This window comes from Pleurodeles waltl, chromosome 4_1 (genome assembly GCF_031143425.1).
Source record: "Pleurodeles waltl isolate 20211129_DDA chromosome 4_1, aPleWal1.hap1.20221129, whole genome shotgun sequence".
In the NCBI taxonomy this organism is placed as follows: domain Eukaryota; kingdom Metazoa; phylum Chordata; class Amphibia; order Caudata; family Salamandridae; genus Pleurodeles; species Pleurodeles waltl.
Genome location: NC_090442.1, coordinates 732,119,779 through 732,142,800, shown reverse-complemented (window position 1 = coordinate 732,142,800; position 23,022 = coordinate 732,119,779). Strand labels below are relative to the sequence as shown.

General features: G+C 41.6%; 1 protein-coding gene across 1 annotated transcript in view; it reads right to left on the bottom strand.

The window, feature by feature from the left end:
- LRGUK (leucine rich repeats and guanylate kinase domain containing) overlaps nucleotides 1-23,022 on the bottom strand; it is a 386,639-nt gene that overhangs the window by 259,005 nt on the left and 104,612 nt on the right. The window contains exons 6-7 of the mRNA XM_069229317.1: nucleotides 9,275-9,399; nucleotides 411-554 (exon numbers count right to left, since the gene is read on the bottom strand). Coding sequence (XP_069085418.1) covers nucleotides 411-554; nucleotides 9,275-9,399 — 269 coding nt within the window. The remainder of the gene's footprint in view (nucleotides 1-410; nucleotides 555-9,274; nucleotides 9,400-23,022) is intronic.

Below are 23,022 nucleotides of genomic sequence, written 5' to 3'. Positions count from 1 at the left end.
AAGTCAATGACTGGCAATGATTTTGCCTGTCACTAAAATTCATTAATTCAGAGAAGCTTAACAGTCATAGTTGACATGCGTGGCATATACTTATAATCAGTTTTATTAACTGAAATATTTGTAACCACATATAAATAAGAACTGAGCTTACTGACGCACCAAATAGTAAAATACAATCAGCTTTTCAGAATAATCACTATTAGTATGTAATTAGCAACATTTAGATAGAATGCCTTTCAGTAGAGATTATTTGCATGCTTATGGCCATTCTTAAAACCTGATTAGGCTTTACTGTTTGATGCCTTGAGAGGCCCAGTGCTACTTACAAAGCAATCTACAGAACAATTACAAAGCGTTGACCAACGACACGGATAATTAAGCACATACCCATACACTAACAACAACATTACCTTGTTTCCCTCTAAATTGATGGTCTCCAGGAGATTGTGCTCTTCCAAGCCTTCTAAACTACTGATGCTGTTTCCTGAGAGGTCCAGTTTATGAAGAGACATCAGGCCGTCCAATCCAGTAATCTGCTGAATTTGATTAGATGCCTAAGATTTAAAGATAGGCACACTGCATGAGTGATCAAAGTTCATAACACAGTGGTGGAAATACGTCGAAGGACAGGTCTCTGAATGCACCCATTGAAACCTTCTTAGAGGTAAAGAACATTCAGCAGTAACATATGTGGTACCACAGAATCAGACGGTACATGAGGATAGTCAGGTCAATCTCGCCATACACAATTTACTCTCGGCTTCCCCTTGTGTTTAATGAAGGAAGACATCTCTACTGAATACCACTTCAGCAGGCATGCCTCACTTTAAGTACATAAATCTTAACATCACACCTGAACTTCTCATTTCTCCAACAAATCTTAAATCTTATACCTTAAAGAGTAAGAAACAACAACCGTGCCTGCAACGAGGAGAGGACGATTTACAGAAAAAAGCAGTGAATGATTTAAAGCAGATTGTCCATCACGGAGTATATCAGAGAGAACTTTTACGTGCAGGAGAATGGTGCTGGCTCCCATGAACATTTTCCCTGCTTGCAATATGGACGTCAGTCTTTACTAAATTCATTTAAAAGGGAACAAGAAACACAAATACCTTATAAAAGCAGCTCAAGTGTAGCTTTGTCTCTAAAATAGAAAGGGAACCATATTCATAGGTGGAAAATGCTACATGGGATACATTTTTCAGATTTATTTTTAAAGTGTCATTTGAGTGCCATCATACATTTTTGATAAAAAAGACAAATGGATAGACTTTTACAGTGTGCATTTGTCTTATTTTAGCTGGAGATGTGCCAAATTTTACGCTATGCACACTTCTCTACTCCTGCCTCACAAGTGCTTTTGAGAATATATTTCTCCTGAAAATGTTATTTTTTCTACAATATTTTGAATTTGAATCCCTATTTTACCTCTCCCTTCATTTTTTCTGTCTGCATATATTTTGATTTTGACATTTTGGCAACAACCATGCCAAGTTTTGGCAGCTTTTCTTTGGCCTATCTCTAATCGGTCTTGATTTGCAACAAAAGATCTAAACGTCCAAAAAGCACCGCTAATACTGTAAAGCAAAGGCAACATATTTGAATCTTTATACATGGTTCCCAAAAGCTGGTGTAAGTCCATAAACACTGACCAGGCCAATGTGTAAGGGTAACCACCGGAAAAGCCATAATGTTCGAAGCATATGAGACTGTTTTACATGATATTGCAAACCAACATAGATGACACTTCATTAGCCATGGAAAGCGGGACGCTCCACTGTGCTATGCAATATGAAATGTGGAATGACTCAACACTACCTACCTTGTACTAGAACATACTCAGGTCCTTGGACCCACCACTGAAAGGCTGTCCTTAGAAAGGTAATGCAGGGTAGTCACACCATGTGTGTTACCAAAGTGCATCATCGGTATCTTTATTAAATTAATAAACACAGAATATCTGACCGACTAGTGGGAAGTGGAATACGTTTTTCAAGAAACGTCAGTTTCTATTTAAATGAGTATCTAAGCTGAAATAACTTTTGCAATTCTTCCTTTTAAAATGAAAAAAGTGCAAGAAGTGAGCTACAAAGCAGTGGTCTGATAGAGAGTGATTTATCAAAGGGTGAGAGGCAGCGTGCTGTGTTGAAGTCCAAGAAAGAAGTGCAGCGTCAGTAAGGTTCAGACACATAGAACAGAATGGCAAGTCTCACGCACAGAGTAGGTGGAAAGGCAGGAGAACAAAGAAAGTATTAAAAAGACAGCAGGAGTTCAGCTACACAAATTCTGGAGAGAGTTCTGGAACACATATCAATTCTAGAGTCAGCCAGAAGAAACCCATAAACCTATTTCTAGCGAGATATAGAAACAATAATTGATGGTGTTATTTTCGAAACAAAAATGTGAGGCTTTCTGCCTTTCAACAATGGTTGCTGCCTTTTAGACTCCTATGTTTGGATCTCTGTATAAAATGGCTTTCTATTGAGTTTTTGTCTATTCCCTATCACTAAGGGGTCAGGTAGCTCTGTGGCAGATTATTTAAGATTTATGTGGGTGTGCAGTAGACCAATGTAATGACAACTATAACTCAATTATGAGTAATAATCTATAGTCGGATTATGAGAGACTGAATATTTTATTTCATTTATGAACACGATGAAGAGGTAAATTGCACCTTTTGTTCTACAGAGGATTGCCAATAACATGTCATTGGTTTTGCCAAGAAATATGTGCCTCTGACAAAGTTTAAAAACAGGTTTAGTTTGATGGGATTTCCTGGCCTGGGCTCAACCTAGGCATGATATGTGGATCGCCCTATTCATCAGCTTCTGTTCATTGCTGTTCTGCCCCTATCCTCCCTCTTCTCATACTGTGGGGATTTCTGGTGTACTTGGGTGCCAAGAGAAGGAGTCAAGCCCTTGGACCAGCACAGCTAGGACAATTCTACAATTTTCTCATTGAGATAGTCCATGCTAAAAGGCATGCCTCAAATCAGTGGTTCCCAACCTTTTAACTTCTGTGGACCCCCACTTTAATATTATTAGAACCCGGGGACCCCCACTGAATCATTATTAAAATCCGGGGACCCCCCACTAAGTCAACACTGAAAGCTGGGGACCTAACCTAATAATATCATTTAACTTTCTAAGCAGTCGCGGACCCCCTGAGGAGGCTTCGCGGACCCCCAGGGGTCCCCGGACCACAGGTTGGGAACCACTGCCTCAAATGACTTGACCTTATTATTCTATGAGGAAAGCTATAGATGGAAATAGTTAGGTACTGGTTTAGGTCTCTACCAATGGCATGTTACTTTTACCATTTCAAACCCATGCAATAGTAACCTGACCTCGGAACAAGCCTGGAAATTAGACATAAAAATCGTCTGCTGCTATCGTGAAGCATCAACACTGCCTGATGAAGAGCCAATTAAAACTCTCTCTTGAATGTCTATCCCACAAGGACTCCAAGGATCGAGACAACCAGTTAACTAGATCAGGTTCATGGGTATATTTGGACCTACCCCTCCTGAGAAAAGCTGCTTGCATGCTGCAGACCATTCTTTTTTCCTGAGAACCTGAAGTCCTGGAAGACTAAATCAGGCCTGTCTTAGAGAAGCCTGCTGATCAGTGGGAAATATGGCCCATTAACAGCTGAGTCACTGGTGCAATTATGGAGATCGGAGCTAGTTGGGTAACAGAGCTTGATTTGTTTGGGGAAATTGCTTCTCAATGCCTAGAAACGAGAAGGTCCTGTGGCCCCCATTGAGGAGGAAACCCAGCTTACAGGAATGATGGGAGCACTTTAAGAAATTCTACTAAATTTGTTCTAGGATGTTCACTTCAGAGCGTTTGATCCACAGTCCGGACGTAACTGAGAAAGAAAAAAATCTCAACTATTTCTTTTGCCTCAATAATTGTCATTTGGAAGATATTCTGTCGTACTGGGACACAATTGACTGTTACCGGCTGCTTGAGGAATTATGAGGACTATCTCAATGTAGGTGTTTGTCATTCTATCAGTATTTTGGTTCTCTTCCAATATTTTTCAAAGTGATTATTATAACTTTGAAGTGGTAATGCTTTCAACATTCAAGCAAACAGAATAAAGTTATGTGTTTATAATGGGGTGATAAAAACTGCTCTTTTTTCTGTTATTTGGGATCCCGTGTGAGGTCTGTTTTTATACATTGTAAAGTTAAAGGGAACAGGGTCTACCCTGTTAAAAGAATCCCCTGGAACCAGGTGCAATCAATAATACAAGAACACAGCTTAGGTGTGGAAAAATAACAATTAAGTCAACATTTGATATACATTCAGTGTGTGTGTTTTGAATTCATTCTGTATCAATTAAAGAAAGGGAACAGAAGGAGCCACACACACTGCAGTTATATAACATTTTACTTCTTCTGAACTGAATGCTCGGTGCACATATGTGCTCACAAATGTGGACATTTTATAGGCAAAGGAACAAAAGTAGTTAGTAATCAGTGACCGTGTATATTCAATGTTCTAGCAGTAAAATTTTAGATAACTGCAACGTGTACGGATCTTTCTTTTCCCTTTTTAATTGATACAGAATTAATTCTAAAAGTATACATTTAATATAAATCAAATGTTGACCTAATTGTTACTTTTCCACACAGAACCGTGTTTTTGTATTACTTTTACATTGTAAAGCTTGTTGTAAACTATGCAGAACTAATAATAGACCATTTATTCAAATATATATATATATATATATATATATATATATATATATATATATATATATATATATATATATATATTTTTTTTTCCGTTCCTCATAAATTATGTACCCCTTACCATTTTTATTAATTTTTATTTCAGCTTATTATTACACGTATATATTTTAGCTAAACTTGGCTTGAACTTTTAAGTTATTTATTCATGTCTAATGTTTTGTATGTTTGATACACCAAAAACCTTCGGAATTATTTTCTGGGGATTTGATTGCTGGTGAGGCCAAGCTACCAAAAATGAACCTTTTTGAGTCCTTCCGGTTCAGCAGACAATGAAGCCCGGTTACAGCTCACGTCACAGCTGTTACCCCTCTTCCTCATAGTCTCACACATGCATTTTCTGAGGGACGCTTTCCAAGATGGTACCATGAACATAGAGAGGGAGAGTAATGAGTAACAGCATTTAGTATCAGTTTGTCTTGCCAAATGCATGTTGTCTTGAAGGGATGGTCTTTGATTTAAGAATAAATGTAATCTACAGCCACCCACGAGCAACAATAAAACAGGAAACCATGCATCTCAGCGAAAATGAGGATTCATCAGGAGGGAATGGCAATTCTGATATATACTCTGTCTTTGAAAGATGCACTTTTGAGATTCTTGGACCCTGTAAAGTTCCTAAGTATTGGATTTGCTGTACTACGGTGGGTCTTGTCTAGCTGAGGCTGAATGTTATGAGAGGCTAGTTGAAAATCTTTCATGACTTTTTTTTTCCTGATATTGCTTTTAGCACCACTTATTCAGATAATGGCAGGCATTTTTTTCATTTTTTTAAGGTGACTCTGGACAATTCTGCTGGTAACTTGTTTTGCCCATAGAAAATGTAAGTTCCTTGATGTTTGAAGACTTTGGGTGTCATTATGACCCTGGCGGTCTTGAGACTGCCAGAGTCGTGGTGGCAGTCGGACCGCCGCCAATGTGGCGGTCCGGCAGCCACATTACGACCGTGGCAGTCGCGCCACAGTCGGACCGCCAGCACCACCAGATTAAGACTGATCATCGGTCTGGCGATCCTAATCCGCCAGGGCAGTGCTGCAAGCAGCACTGCCCTGGGGATTACAAGTCCCTTCTCTGCCAGGGATTACATGGCAGAGACAGGTTGCCCGGATCGCCGTTGGGGCCCCTGAATGCCCATGCACTTGGCATGGGCAGTGCCGGGGCCCCATGGCCAGCCCGTCACACTTTTCACTATCTGTAGACAGTGAAAAGCGCAATGGGTGCTGGTGCACCCTACGCCCGCAGCAATGTTGTGGGCTGTTTCCCGTTGGGCCTACGGGTGGAAACTCTGTTTCTGCCCACTTACCCAGTGGGAAACTCATAATGGGGCCCGCAGGAAGGGGACCGCACTAGCACTAACCTGACCGCAGGAGTTTTGTGGATGGCCTTTTCTGTCGCCAAACTCATAATGACCCCCTTTATCTTTTACTCATGTTTAGAGTAATGTGCGCTTCTCTTGGACCAGCTGATCTAATAGTAGAAGCCTGCCTGCTATTGCAGTGGTGGGTGGCTTTCCTAAAGTTAGAGTAGATCCATTCTGCAAAATATATGGAGCAAATCGTCTTTCATCATGTTGAACTATTCATCAGAACTGTGTAGTATGTATGTTCTTTACTGCTGGTATACATGACAATGAGGGTAGGGGAACAAACTGAATGCTTGTTATTTAAAGGTCATTTAAGCGCACCGGAGAGGGTTGATTTCTTCTTTCATGCTTATTTTGTTTTCATCGTCTTTCCTGAAAATAAAGTTTTTGTGGTCGATTTGTCTGTTTTGACTAGTAAGGTACATGGACTTGCTGCTGAGAAATAATCTGTTTCGCAGACCTTGTCACCAGCATGAGACTCAAAACGAGATAAGCTCATAAAAGCGAGATTCAGATAAATCCATTTTTATTTAGATTTTAGTCAGAAGATGTGTAAAGAAGTGTAAATTGGTAAAGGGAATCCCATGAAGACTCGTAACACCAACTTAGCAAGAACACTCGATCTGCTGCCTTCACAGTGGAAACTGATGTTCCACAAACATTCCTCCCTATGTTTTTCGACAAAGCAGCATGTCAACGAGGAGGGAATAATCATGGCAACTGAAACTGTTATCTTCCCTAGAGCCCTATATATTTTCTCCCGCCTCAGTTTGCAGGATTTTACAGAGGCTGGATAAAAAAAACACATTGTCCGAAAAGTCCTAATATCAATGGGAGTAGAGTTGTTGATAGACCCCAAAGTTGTAGGATCTCAAATAATACATGAAGACTATTCTTGAGGCACCTTTACTTCGAAACTGAGCTTTTTGAAAGCCTTGTTGGGGTCTTCATTGAAGGGTGTTTTATCACAAGCTAGCTGTATTCTTCTGGGGAAAGAATTGGGGCTGATGGTGAATACCCACCAAAGGATGAGTCTGGAGTAGGACTTCAGTGCCTTGTCAGAGGGGTTCGTTTGCCTCTGACCAGGACTCAATTTGGCATTGTGCTACAATGAGATGGTGTTTTGCAGTTCCTCTGACAACAAAACTTACTTCAAGTTTCGGTGGTGCTGGTTCTTGAAGAGGATCAGCAGTATGCTTGTAGCCAGTGCAGGAACGTCCTGAGTCAATTCAGAGTATTTTTATCTGGCTTGTTCAATGGTTACAACATCCTTTTCTGGGTTGTTGGTATGGTAAGCAAAAACATATGCCTCAATGTAGAGTGAAATTTAGGCAGCAAAAGGCATCATGACATCTAGCAAAATCACTGCCTATGCTACCTGGGAATTAGTAACAATGTCTCCTTTCTGAAGCCCCCTGGGAGATATCAGGGTGGGTCTCAAAGATATCTGAGCTAGAGGCATACTATCAACTGGATCTTTTGCTAAGTTGAGACCCTGCTTCCGAGGAACAGGGCCTTTTCCAGAATGAAACACTGTGTTTTCCTCGCAGGCAGGCAGCACCTTTGTCTTTAAGACTCATTCAAGCAAACTGTCAGCATATACTACATACTATACCCCTCCACGGTGTGACTTCCAGGAAGACTAATACTATATGAGTTTTTCCGATGGCAGACCATAAAGCGAATAAACAGGATCAAGATTATTTAAAAAAAAAAAGCAAAAGCATAGCTGTCGTTCAGGGATCCGTGCTTCACAAAGTAGGAATATGGATGCAAGGTAACGGACAAAGCACAGCATTGTGGGACCTTGGCACACGTGCATCCTTAAAGCGACACTGTCAAATTCCTCTGCAGTGAGGCAGCCATTTTTCTATATTTTTTAAAGATAGCAATAATTTTAACATTTCAGCCTTTCTCCTCATTTACGCTTTTTAAATTCTAATTAATTTGAAGCATTATTGTTTAATAATTATCTTTAAAAAATGCTTTTGTATCCCACAAATGGATGAGATATTCATTCTTTTAGGAGTGCTAACCCCAATTCCAAGACAGAAAATGTTGATTAGAATTTTGTGCAAGCAAAGCATAAGCAAGCCATAACTTAATGAATTTCCTAGCAAGAGTTCTTTTTAAAGAACATTTCAAGTAGATTTCTATTGGTTCTTGTCATCCATATATTAAAGGGAGTCAACATTTTACAATTGTTCTTCATCACATTAAAAAGTGAGCAGAGTTGTAAAAAGATAAATTGCTGTGACGGATTCTCATAACATGCATGTGCAGTAGCTGCCAGTGGCATTAGGAATTTCTTCCGTCAATGTGCTATTTTTTCTCAAATGGAGACCCCCTACCCAATTCAACTCCCCCACTCCATGGCCCACTCAGACTCCCTTCCCACCTCCTCAATTAACTTTTAGATTCCTTTTTCGATTCCCTTGTTATTGTTGTTACTGAACTTTAACTAGAAACCACTTTGGAACTCTAATTTTAAATGCTCGTATCGAAAATGTATATCATATTAATTTTGTTTAGATTTACTTTTTATAGATTATGGATGATAAAACTCAAACGTTTCTATGAAACATTTACAAAATATAATGAACTAATTAGAGTAGAAACCGTGGTATGAGAAATACGCCCGTTCCAATCTTGTATATGTAATATTAACTAACTGTATGAGCTACAGTGCATAAATATTTTGTATCTTTTTTTTTTTTTAGTTTGCAAATCTGTATGTTCATTAGGCTTTATAATCAACATGCTCTGTAGGCGCCATTTGCATTCTATTACTCATTCCCGCTATCATATTTGTGAAATGTTGAAGTGCTTGGAAGACTCGTACCTAGCGGCGCACATGCTAAGTAGGTGTACTTTTTTGGCCAGCAAAAATAACATAACCTCTAATAGTACAGGAAAGAATAGAAACTACATGAAAGTTACATTTGAGGTGAAACCAAAGCAACTTTACACCACAATTCACTAGACTTTACTTGTTTACCCTAACCTCAGAACCTGCTTCTTTCTGTGTCACTTTATCAAACATTTTTGCACACTGTTGTCACCCATCTGTTACAAGGCAGTGTGGCCATCAGCCAACATATCCTGGTTTGTTTATACAAAATTGCTAAGAATTTCCCAGTCAGACTTACCAGAGAAAGGGTCTTGATTGGCAAACTGCAAAGTCCATCAATGGTGCTGATTTTGTTGTGTGCCAAATCGAGATAGGTCAAACTAACGCATTTTTCGAGACCTTTGATTTCTTCAATTTGATTATCTGTGTTTGGCAGAGAGAAAAAATCTCAAGGAAAAAAACATCAATACTTGCAACTCCTATAAAATAGCTTGGTTGTGGCTGAAGTTTATGTCTTCCCACAAGGAGCAGCTGTTGATGCCAATATAAAGGCTGGGTTGTTGGGTTGTAGGTAAAAGCTGAAACCATTTTGGTGGGCAGGATAATATTGTTAGGGTTCTACGGAGCAAGTAGAGTTTCCATTTCAGTTCACATTTATTTAGCATTGTCTGTGATAAAGTTGAGACATTTTGCCAACTGGGCAACCACCATAGCAATTTGAGAACAAAACTGAAGTTGGGGATCCATTCACAGTTAATTTAGTTTACATTTTAGCAAGCTGACAAATGCAAGCAGCTCACCAAAAGCAACATTTCTCTAAGCATCCACAATAAAAAAAAATATATAGTATGGTGTCCCATCCTGGAGACTTCACAAGCAGAATGTTATACACAGATCACATACAGAATAATCATTTGTTAAAATTTGGGACTGGAGAGGTGGCAAACGACAGGCATTCAACACTCCTAAGAAAGCACATATATTGGTGTGGCCAAGATGCTTTAGGAAGAAAAAACTAAGAATTATAAATCATGATGACAGATTACAACGGAGGAGGTCGTGTCAGAATGTAAAACAAGAACAACATCTCCGGAGAAAGGGGAATTAGCAGTTGCCAATGTCTCTTAGCAGTCAGTACTGAAGGGCTACAAAATAGGCAACTTTAAGCAGAACTCAGAAACAGGAGAGCAATATAAGAAAGACGAAATGATAGAGAGTACTTGGAACAATCACTGGGTCGGCATACAAACAGGAAAGATGGCCGTGGCAAGTGTGACATGAAATTCTACATTTATATTCAAAGCCATGGCACAAAGGGCGGGTAAATAGCCTATCAAGGAAATACGAGTGCACGCATTGGGCCAACCCATGGTTCAGTGGCAATTATGAGAGCACATGCATACAGAAGGTTTCAAAGCTGTCTCATTTAAAACAAGCAAGAGTGAGCCCTAGGATGGAGATGTATATTTGGGTGCTTTTCAATGCATTTGGATATTTAATCTGAACTTGTGTCATTGGCACTAATATTGTTTTGGGAATAGTTAAATCTATGACTAGAATTAGATCAGAACCCAAACCAAGCATTCAAACTTAAGCGCTTGGGCCTACCTAAGAACTAACACCTAAGCTGAATACCAAATCTTATAATCTTAAACCTACAGAACTAAATAGATAACCTACAACCTACACAGCTTAGTCTAAACTCCTAGGACTAAACTTAGCAAGGACCCCTAGCATAAGCACCTAAACCCTATTGTCTAAGTTTCGATGATGCACTCATGCATATAACACTAAACCCAAACCTAGGCCTCAAGCATAAGCATAGATTCTGAAGCCCTGACTCCCATCATTAAATCCCCAAACCAAAGCCCCTCACCTTTACGTGATTTAAATTAGTCTAAAAGAGTAAGAAGCTACTCCGAATTCAGTAAGACCCAAATGAATGAATACTTGCTATTTGGTGCCAAAGTTTGACATGGTATTCCAATGTAATAGAAACCAGCTTCTATAGTAGAAGCAGGAACAATTGCCTGCAATTGGAGACAGAACTCAGAATGGCTTATTAAACATAAGCTGTCACTTCCTCGAGCTGCCTGAGACCTCACACCTGATTGAACAGCTTAAAATCCTATAAAGGAAAAATACAGCTCTGCCCAAATATGCTTCAATCAGAGGGTGAGAAGAACAGAAAGAAGCATACTTGCTCGATGAGCCACTGAATACCTTACTTGGTGTTGTACAATATACCCTAATGTACATATTTTTGAAATGCCAATAATACAGCATTTACCCCAGCAGAAGGAGCATGAAATCTCAAAGGGACCACCATTCCACAAATGCCATAATAGTTTCTGTAAGGAAATGCCTCTGTTTGCATGATCACCCCCAATGTTTGGACATATGCTGCTGGTTTTTCGACTTTGAGAGTGCACTAAGGCCTGCTAACCAGACCTCAGTGCATTTTGAACTGGCTATCCCCAATTGGCAGAAGTTAACTTAATTATAAGTCCCTGGCATACGGTACCAAGGTACGCGGTCCTGTAAGTTAAAACAACAAAATGTCTCTCATCCTGCCACCCCAGAATGGAAGAGCTGTTTTAAACTGCTAGTTCAACTTTGCCATTTAAAACGAAGGCAAAGCCCAAACTTCCCTTAACAATGTATGTAAGTCTCTCCTACAGAAGGTATTTCGAGCCCTAACGCAGGGAGAGGAAAATGTCACTTACCCAGTGTACATCTGTTCGTGGCATTAGTCGCTGCAGATTCACATGCTGTGCACATCCCGCCATCTGGTGTTGGGCTCGGAGTGTTACAAGTTGTTTTTCTTCGAAGAAGTCTTTTCGAGTCACGAGACCGAGGGACTCCTCCCATTTCGACTCCATTGCGCATGGGCGTCGACTCCATCTTAGATTGTTTTCCCCGCAGAGGGTGAGGTAGGAGTTGTGTATGCTAGTAATAGTGCCCATGCAATGGAGTGAATGCGTATGTACATAATAAAGTTTCAAGTAATCTATTTACAAATGTTTAAGATCTACTTCTAAACGGCTACAGGCTCCCGGGGAGGCGGGTGGGCGCATGTGAATCTGCAGCGACTAATGCCACGAACAGATGTACACTGGGTAAGTGACATTTTCAGTTCGATGGCATGTGTAGCTGCAGATACACATGCTGTGCATAGACTAGTAAGCAGTTATCTCCCCAAAAGCGGTGGTTCAGCCTGTAGGAGTTGAAGTAGTTTGGAATAATGTTCTTAGTACAGCTTGACCTACTGTTGCTTGTTGTGCAGTTAGCACATCTACACAGTAGTGCTTGGTAAATGTATGAGGCGTAGACCATGTCGCTGCCTTACATATTTCGTTCATTGGAATATTTCCTAGAAAGGCCATGGTAGCACCTTTCTTTCTGGTTGAGTGTGCCTTTGGTGTAATAGGCAGTTCTCTTTTAGCTTTAAGATAGCAGGTTTGAATGCACCTAACTATCCATCTAGCAATGCCTTGTTTTGAAATTGGATTTCCTGTATGAGGTTTTTGAAAGGAGAAAAATAGTTGTTTTGTCTTTCGAATTAGTTTTGTTCTGTCAATGTAGTACATTAGTGCTCTTTTGATGTCTAATGTATGTAGTGCTCTTTCAGCTACAGAATCTGGCTGTGGGAAGAACACTGGTAATTCTACAGTTTGATTCAAGTGGAATGGTGAGATTACTTTTGGTAAAAATTTGGGATTTGTTCGTAGAACAACTTTATTTTTGTGTATTTGAATAAATGGTTCTTGAATGGTAAACGCTTGAATTTCACTCACTCTTCTTAGAGATGTGATGGCAATTAAAAATGCAACTTTCCACGTTAAGTATTGCATTTCACAAGAGTGCATGGGCTCAAAAGGTGGGCCCATGAGTCGTGTTAAGACAATGTTGAGGTTCCATGAAGGAACTGGTGGCGTTCTTGGTGGTATAATTCTCTTTAGGCCTTCCATAAACGCTTTTATGACTGGTATCCTAAATAATGAAGTTGAGTGCGTAATTTGCAGGTAAGCTGAAATTGCAGCAAGATGTATTTTTATGGAAGAGAAAGCTAGTTTTGCTTTTTGCAAATGTAGTAAGTATCCTACTATATCTTTTGTATATGCGTGTAAGGGTTGAATTTGATTATTATGGCAGTAATAGACAAATCTTTTCCATTTATTTGCATAGCAGTGTCTAGTGGTAGGCTTTCTAGCCTGTTTTAGGACCTCCATACATTCTTGTGTGAGGTCTAAGTGTCCGAATTCTAGGATTTCAGGAGCCAAATTGCTAGATTCAGCGATGCTGGATTTGGATGCCTGATCTTTTGTTTGTGTTGTGTTAACAGATCTGGTCTGTTTGGTAGTTTGACATGAGGTACTACTGACAGGTCTAGTAGTGTTGTGTACCAAGGTTGCCTTGCCCATGTTGGTGCTATTAGTATGAGTTTGAGTTTGTTTTGACTCAACTTGTTTACTAGATATGGAAGGAGTGGGAGAGGGGGAAAAGCGTAAGCAAATATCCCTGACTAGTTCATCCATAGCGCATTGCCCTGAGACTGATGTTGTGGGTACCTGGATGCGAAGTTTTGGCATTTTGAGTTTTCCTTTGTTGCAAATAGATCTATTTGTGGTGTTCCCCAAATTTGGAAGTACGTGTTCAGTATTTGTGGGTGAATCTCCCATTCGTGGATCTGTTGGTGATCCCGTGAGAGATTGTCTGCTAACTGATTTTGAATTCCTGGAATAAATTATGCTATTAGGCGAATGTGGTTGTGAATCACCCAATGCCATATTTTCTGTGTTAGGAGACACAACTGTGTTGAGTGTGTCCCTCCTTGTTTGTTTAGGTAGTACATTGTTGTCATGTTGTCTGTTTTGACAAGAATGTATTTGTGGGTTATCATGGGTTGAAATGCTTTCAGCGCTAGAAATACCGCTAACAGTTCTAGGTGATTTATGTGTAACTGTTTTTTGCTGTATATTCCATTGTCCTTGGATGCTGTGTTGATTGAGGTGTGCTCCCCACCCTGTCATGGAAGCATCTGTTGTTATCACGTATTGTGGCACTGGGTCTTGGAAAGGCCGCCCTTGGTTTAAATTTATACTGTTCCACCATTGAAGCGAGATGTATGTTTGGCGGTCTATCAACACCAGATCTAGAAGCTGACCCTGTGCTTGTGACCATTGTGATGCTAGGCACTGTTGTAAGGGCCGCATGTGTAACCTTGCATTTGGGACAATGGCTATGCATGAGGACATCATGCCTAGTAGTTTCAGTATTATTTTGACTTGTACTTTTTGTTTTGGATACAAGGTTTGTATTACATTGTGAAATGTTTGTACTCTTTGTGGACTTGGAGTAGCAATCCCTTTTGCTGTGTTGATTGTTGCTCCTAAGTATTGCTGTGTTTGGCACGGCTGCAGGTGTGACTTTGCGTAGTTGATTGAGAAACCTAGTTTGTGTAGGGTTTCTATGACATATTTTGTGTGTTGTGAACACCGTTTTAGCGTATTGGTTTTGATTAACCAATCGTCTAGGTATGGGAACACATGTATTTGCTGCCTTCTGATATGTGCAGCTACTACTGCCAGGCATTTTGTAAAAACTCTTGGCGCAGTTGTTATTCCGAATGGCAACACTTTGAATTGGTAATGTATCCCTTGGAATACAAACCTTAGGTACTTTCTGTGTGAAGGATGTATTGGTATATGGAAATATGCATCCTTTAGGTCTAGTGTTGTCATGTAGTCTTGTTGTTTGAGCAGTGGGATTACGTCTTGTAGAGTAACCATGTGAAAATGGTCTGATTTGATGTAGGTATTTAATGTTCTGAGATCTAGTATCGGTCTCAGGCTCTTGTCCTTTTTGGGTATCAGGAAGTACAGCGAGTAAACTCCTGTGTTTAATTGATCTTTTGGTACTAATTCTATTGCTTCTTTCTGTAGCAATGCCTGAACTTCTAGTCCTAGAAGATCTATATGTTGTTTTGACATATTGTGTGTTTTCGGTGGGACGTTTGGAGGGAATTTGAGAAATTCTATGCAATAACTATGCTGGATAATTGCTAAGACCCAAGTGTCTGTTGTTATTTCCTCCCAATGTGTGTAAAACTTGGTTAGTCTCCCCCCCACAGGTGTTATGTGTTGGGGATTTGTGACCTTGAAGTCACTGTTTGTTTTGAGGAGTTTTGGGACTTTGGAACTTTCCTCTGTTTCTTTGAAACTGTCCTCCTCTATATTGTCCCCGCAAACCTCCCCGCTGATACTGGCTCTGGTAAGTGGGCTTTGTTTGTGAGGTTGTGGCTTCTGTGGTTTGCCCTCGAAACCCCCCTCGAAATTGTGTTTTTCGAAATGTGCCTCTGCTCTGCGGGGAGTAGAGCGCGCCCATGGCTTTGGCCGTGTCAGTGTCTTTTTTAAGTTTTTCAATTGCAGTGTCCACCTGCGGCCCAAACAACTGCTGTCCGTTGAATGGCATATTCAGCACAGCTTGCTATATCTCTGGTTTAAATCCTGATGTACGCAGCCATGCATGCCTCCTTATCGTTACTGCTGTGTTGACAGTTCTAGCAGCTGTGTCTGCAGCATCCATTGCTGATCGAATTAGATTATTGGAGATATTTTGTCCCTCTTCGACCACTTGCTGCGCTCTTTTTTGAAACTCCTTTGGCAAGTGTTCAATAAGGTGTTGCATCTCGTCGCAATGGGCCCTATCATATCTGGCTAGCAAAGCTTGCGAATTTGCAATACGCCACTGGTTTGCTGCCTGTGCCGCCACCCTTTTGCCTGCCGCGTCGAATTTTCTACTCTCTTTATCTGGAGGTGGCGTGTCTCCTGAAGTATGAGAGTTGGCTCTTTTGCGTGCTGCTCTAACTACAACAGAGTCTGGTGATAGCTGTTGTGTGATGTACACTGGGTCTGTTGGTGGCGGTTTATATTTTTTATCTACTCTTGGAGTAATGGCTCTCCCTTTGACAGGCTCTTCAAACACTTGTTTGGAGTGTTTTAGCATTCCGGGCAACATTGGCAGACTTTGATATTGACTGTGCGTAGACGACAGTGTATTAAAAAGGAAGTCATCTTCAATGGGTTCTGAGTGAAGGCTGACATTGTGAAATGCTGCTGCCCTTGATACCACTTGAATGTAGCCTGTACTATCCTCAGGTGGCGAGGGTCTTGCTGGATAGCATTGAGGACTATTGTCTGACACTGGTACGTCGTAAAGGTCCCATGCGTCCGGGTCATCTTGACTCATCCCCGTATGTGTTGGGGATTGCATCATTGGTGGAGTGGCTACCGGTGATAGTTGTGGAGAGTGATGTGGGGATGGTGGTGGTGTTATTTGTTTAGCCACTTTTGCTTGTGGCTGTTTGTCCTTGTCCTTGTCTTGGAAGGCAAGTTTTCGTTTCATTCTGATTGGGGGAAGAGTGCTGATCTTCCCTGTATCTTTCTGAATAAAGAGCCGCCTTTGCGTGTGATCTGGCTCTATTGTTTGTAATTCTTCTTCAAATCTGTGTGTCTTCATTTGAGAGGACAGTCCTTGTTCCTCTGAATAGGAACTAATTTTCGGTTCAGAGGCCGGATGTTTCGGCACCGAAACCTTTTCTGCTGCTTTTTTCGGCTCCGACAAAATCTTTTTGCTTTTCGGCGTAGTGCCCTCTCGGTGCCGACCAATTTCGGTGCCGCTGTCTCGTGCCGAATCTTTTCAGAGCCACTCTCTCGGGCCCGAGATTGCTGCATGCCTGTATCTCGACCGGAGTCGGATGACTTCGACACCAGCTCACCCTTTTTCGGTGCCGATGGACGGTCACCTACTTTTCGGGTTAAGCCATGGCCTGTTGGCGGTGGCGTCCCCTGGGCTTTGGCAGTCTTTTCGTGAGTTTTTTGTTTCGACGTCTTACTCACGGTTTTCGGCGTTTCTTCGGGATCGACCTCCTCCGAGTCCGAATCCTGGATGGAGAATGTTTCTTCCTCCTCCTCGAAACACCCTTGTCCTGTCGGCGCCGACGCCATTTGCAGTCTTCTTGCTCTTTGGTCCCTGAGTGTCTTCCTCGACCGAAACGCTCGACAGGCCTCACAAGTATCTTCCTTGTGTTCTGGTGACAAACACAAGTTACAGACCAGGTGTTGATCTGTATATGGATACTTGTTATGGCATTTTGGACAGAAGCGGAATGGGGTCTGTTCCATCAGCCTTGAAGAGACACGTGGCCGGGCCGACCAGGCCCCGACGGGAATCGAAAAACCCCGACGGGCCACCAGAGCTCTTCTCAATTCGGTGTTGATCTGTTGTAACTAACCCGATACCGAACGCAAACAATACCGACGATTTTTCCGAGATTCTAACTAACTTTCCGACCCGAAACACGGAGCGAAAAGGAACACGTCCGAACCCGATGGCGGAAAAAAAACAATCTAAGATGGAGTACACGCCCATGCGCAATGGAATCGAAATGGGAGGAGTCCCTCGGTCTCGTGACTCGAAGACACTTCTTCGAAGAAAAACAACTTGTAACACTCCGAGCCCAACACCAGATGGCAGGATGTGCACAGCATGTGTATCTGCAGCTACACATGCCATCGAACAGTATATTATAAGTTACAACAACATTTTTATATGTCCTAACAATAAAAATCCTACACTGTCATTTTTACTGTGGAAAGCCCTGTGTCCTCATTGGCTAGTGCAGATTTACACATTGATTCATCAGCTGTGCTAACTTCTGAATGGGATCACCAAAATGGGTACATCAAGGTATCTAATTAATTGTGGCACTAAACCAGACTTTAATCGAATTTAATGTCACTATTAAAGAAAGGCAACTTTTATAAAATTACCACTTCGTTACCCAGTCTTTCCAGTGGCCACTTGCAGTTGCTAACCACCAGACAGTTCTCTGCAATCCTGGGGAGTTGGGTGATGGACACCAAGATCTACAACATGTAGTTTAAATCAGGGTAGAGTTCTAGCCAAAATAGTACAAAATGCATGATTTTGGAATCACTGGTCTTCATCCAGAATTTATGGAGAATTCACTTGATGACAGAAATCTTAGTCAAGACATATAGGAACTTCTCAAGTGTCTAATGCAAGGGCATCTAACATAAGTCCCAGAGGGACATATCCTTGTCTGAATTAAAGGGAATTCACATATTGTAATATAGCATACAACGGACCTAATTCACAAAAAATACAGATAAAGATTTGGCCTTTAATCCATTTAGGCCTCCTCAGGACAAATATATAATATATATTTATTGTTGAATATTGCTTAAATGATATATAGTGGCACAAAGTACCCTCAAGCATATCTGGTTAATGTGTAAGCCCATCTGATTATTTAGCAAATTATAAAAAAAACAAAAAAAAAGAGAGTGTAATCCCTTGTTAGATCACAGATCTAGTTGAAGGTGTTAACCCTGCTTGTGGTCAAAACACTTCTGCAGTAGGAGGCAAGCGTATCAGGCAAGTACAACATCCTCCATGGTATAGCTGGCTTGCCAGTTTAAGTTAAGAAAGGTGTGCAAGGTATGTGCTTAAATGTATGGTTCTGAGGAAGGCATGTCTCCTTCAGACTTTACATACTGTAGAATTAAGCAAAGGGGAACAGCAGAATGTTCAAACGCATATTTCCTATTTATTTTTTATATTGTCCATGTGGACATTTCTTCCAGTAAGAGAAACCTTCCCCAGACCTACACCAAGTGTGGGGTGATCTGGTCTCCTTTCCATCCTAAAAGGGGGTTGATCCAGCCCTTGGCTGGAGTAAATTTCCAACCATTTCCAGGGAGGGGGGGAGTAGTCAGAATGAGTTTCTGAATGTCAAGAAACCTATGTTTGTAGGTATTCAAAGGATTCTAGGCAAACCATGTCTTGTATTGCCAACTTCCAACCCCTTATAAGCATTTTACTACTGCAGATATTTTTTTACTCGTGCAGAAAAATCGACAACAGTAAATCCATTTATTCCTGAATTCCTGGCAGTTGTAAATGAGGTGGTTTTGACCGTAAATGTCGCGTAAATTGGGTTTATTGACTCTAAAAGGAAATAATAAAATTGCCAGTGGTTAGCATAAAAACTGGAATGCAGTCAGTCTCTGTGTATCCATACTATAATAGGAAAGCATCTCCAAGAGAACAACCTTCTATTTAGAAATTAGAAGTATGGACAGAGGATTACTCACTGTTGTGAAAAATATCTATTTGGAACAACAGGCACAGGAACAGTGATTTCTGAGCTGGTAGATCCAAACAAATGTGAGCTTGTGACCCAGGCTGCTAATAAAATGATATTCAAGTGAGTGGTTCAAAGGTCCACGTTTTTGCAGACCTAGGTGTGGCGAGAGTGAGACATCAACAAGATCTAAAGGCTTCTAATTAAGAGCTCATCTTCACTGAAGAGGAGGTTTTCTAAGGTTCCGGGCCAGGCTCTGGGTCTGAGATGGTTAACTTTATGTGTATTGTGCCCTGTGAGTGCTGTTGAGTACATGTCAGGGTTTACTCTTTCTGTTGTAACTGAAGCATCACTAAATATGTGGGCCACTTCCCCTTTCCTCAGTATTTTGACCCATAATGGTGGGTTCTCACACATCATCAACATTCAAGATGTGTAGGATTACTGATGTGCTAGACAGCATGAGTCCATATTTGGGAGCCTAAGCCCTCCCATTTGTGTTGTTATATCTAGTTTCCAAGGTTTCAGTCATGGTTTAGCTGCTCCCCACCCAAACTGCTTGATCTCTTTGTCAATCTCTGAGAGCACATTTCTGGGGCCCTTTAGTGATAATAATAGGAAATATGTAATTGAATCATGGGACTACTGTCATCTTTGTCACTTTAATCCTACCTAAAGTGATAGCAGGAGGTGTGACCAATGAGTCAGCAGTTTTGTAATAGAGGTCTAATGTTGTCATGTACCATGTCAGTCAGTCCCTTGTTGATCGGTATTCAGAGATATATTAAATGTGGTGGCTGTCAAGAGTGGGAAGAATTTCATTTTAGTTCATTTGATCTTATAGGTAGTGAATGTTGAGAATGTTTCATTAGGTTACACAGTGACGAGTATTGAGGCTGACGTTTCTGAGAATATCAGCAGAATATCATCAGAAGAAAGTAATGTATTTTGGGGTCCTGGGGGTGTGTCCAGGCCCTAGGGGTTCCACAGCCCATAAACAAAGGAATAGGGATAATGAATATCTTTGTTGTGTGCCCCTGTTAATTGTGGATGTCTTTGAGAGGAGGCCGTTACAAGTGATGAGAATGGCCAGGTTGTCATAAAGACAATGTATCTTAGTTAAGAAACTGTGTCCCAATCCTGCTCTAAGGAGCATTATTAAAAAGTAGCCCTGTTCCAATCGATCAAAGGACTTTTCTGCATCCACAGGTAGGGATACCTTTTCATCGAGGTCCTCTTTAATCTGCGTTAATACATGTATACATTTTTTTATGTGATGAAAAGTAAAATAAATGTTCCCCTTGTTTTAGAGCTTGTTTCACAGACTGATCTGCTGCTAATTTTGGGAGTTTTTAGTGAACCTTTTGAGTCAGCTGTTTGCAGTTACTGCTGATATTTTAAAACATATATATTTTTAATGTTCTAGTTGGGGAAAACCACATTTCTGGACGAAAGTTTGAATTATGACTAATGTGATAATTTAAATGATTTACCACTCATGTGGGGCATGCAAGATCCTACTAAGAGCACACATCTCTGCATTCTATTCTCCTTCCTGATGGGAGGTCACAGATAAAAATTAATTTGGAGTGTTCTGTGCCCAAAGCTGAACAGCTGATTGACACAGAATGAAACTGGGCTCTCAGTGTGATCATACAAAGTACAGCAGTTGTGATGTCTCTCTTTATAAGGGCAACATCTCACCCACAGGATAGGTAGAAAGGATTTCAGATGTAACAACTTGAGTTCCAATATGCTGATGTGACTCAGGCCCTCATTACGACTTTGGCGATCTTCAAAAAGACTGTATAAGCCGCTGCAGTCAACAGACCGTCAGTGCTGGCAGTCTGCTGACCACCATATTTGGAGTTCTGCAGGAACTTCTGCCCATTTATGCGTGGAAGTCCGACTCCGTTGGTCTGGCTGGCGGAGTTGAAGAGGCGGGCGCATCACCAGCACCTCCACGCCAGCAAGACTCCACCCGTCGTATTACCACCAGGACCCATCCCCTCCTGGATGACCAGCTCACTGTAAAAGGTAAGGTGATCGTCCAAAAGGGGGGGGGGGGGGGTAGAGGGGGAGTGTTGGGTGTATGTGTGTGGAGTGTTTGTGTGCAAATGGGGGTGTCTCAGTGTGTGTATGTGTGCGAATGGGGATGTCTGAGAGCGTGCTTGTGAGCGGGCGAGTGGGGGTGTCTGGATGTATGCGTGTGGCTGGGGGGGTGTCTGCATGTATGCAGAGGGAAGGGGGTGTGTCAGGGTACGAGTGAGTAGGTGAGTGCATTGGGATGCATGCAAGTGGGGGTGCATTTGTGCAAGTCTGCGAGTGAGTGGGGGTGAATGTATGCGTTCATGAAGAGGGTGGGAGTGTGGATGATTGCGGAGGGTGTCGGGGTGTGAATGTTTGCAGAAGGGGTGTGGGGGTGTGGATGACTGTAGAGGGGGGTCAGGGTGTGAATGTTTACAGAGGGGTGTGGGGGTGTGGATGATTGCAGAGGGGGTGTGGATGTTTGCGGAGGGGAGGTGCGTATGTGTGAGTGGGGGTGTGTGGATGTCAGTATGAGAGCCGATGGGTGTGTTAGAATAGATGGGTACGGTTGGGGGGATGTTTGTAAGTGTGTGGACAAGTGGGGGGGTGTCTGCAAGTGTGTGGACATGAGGGTGTGTGTGTGCCGGCGACAGGAATGTGGATTCCCGTCACCGAGTGCATTACCGCCAAGGCTTTGGTGGCAGGGTGACTATCACGGAAAGCCTGGAGGTCTGCAGCCTTGTAATCCAGCCGGCAGGCAGAGGCCTGCTGCCAGGACGGAGGAGCTCACCGCCAGCTGCATTGTGCAACTGCACCAGTAGGCCAGGCGGCTTTGAGGTGGTTTGGCTTCTGTCAAACCCCATAACTTGTAATGCAGCAGTCTTTACCATAGGATCCGTAGTGGTAAGACCACCACAGTGAGGCTGGTGGTCTAATGACCGCCAGCCTCATAATGAGGGCCTCAGTTTTTCCTGAAAGGTCTAGAGCCTATGTTTTCGATGTTGTGGACTATGGGCTTTCCAACCATATGGAGAGAAGTTTGTTGTGGCTATTTTGTGTGGAATCAGGCATGAGAGACATACCCTGAGGTATCTTCTGTCGAGTGGACACATCAACACAGCAGGAAGTTACAAGCAAAAGCTTCCTAAACCTTCCCCAGTCAAACAGGCACAAGAAATCATCCAAGTTTACATTCTGCTTTAAACCACTCCAACAATCAAGTGTAACATTCCACACTACACAGAACATTTAAATCTTCAAAACATTCTGCGCCCGAGCAATGAGATGTGGCTACAGACAGACATCAACAATTACTAAGATGCAACACTTTCTATTACAGGACAAAGGGCACCAAAGAATAGAGCGGCACAGGATAAAACAATTCATCCATATGGATGACCGTAACACACACAAATAGGCAGACTTCCCAAAGAATAGAGTTCCGAACTTGCTTGGTCATCTCAACTGTTTTCATTACAGACATTTTCAACCAATTCCAGTAAAACGATAAATACCACTGAAGGGTATACATCTTTATTTTCACCAGAAGAAGCACATGTTTGTATGAAGTCATGAGCCAGTGTGAAGTTTCTCCATGAGGATTGAATTGTCTCGAATACCAAACTATTCCAATCTAGTTTCCAGTATTGCCTCAATTAGCTGGTGTTTTGCCATGGCAGTGCTTGTAATTCTAGTTCTTCGCCATGGGTGTTCCCTCTGAATTCATAAAAAGTAGACTATCTCTGCAGGTGTCTGGGATTCTGAAACACAAATTGTACGAAATGTTCATGTTTTCCAAAACAATCCAATAAAGGTATTCCTGCTCAAAAAAGCAACATTTATTTACA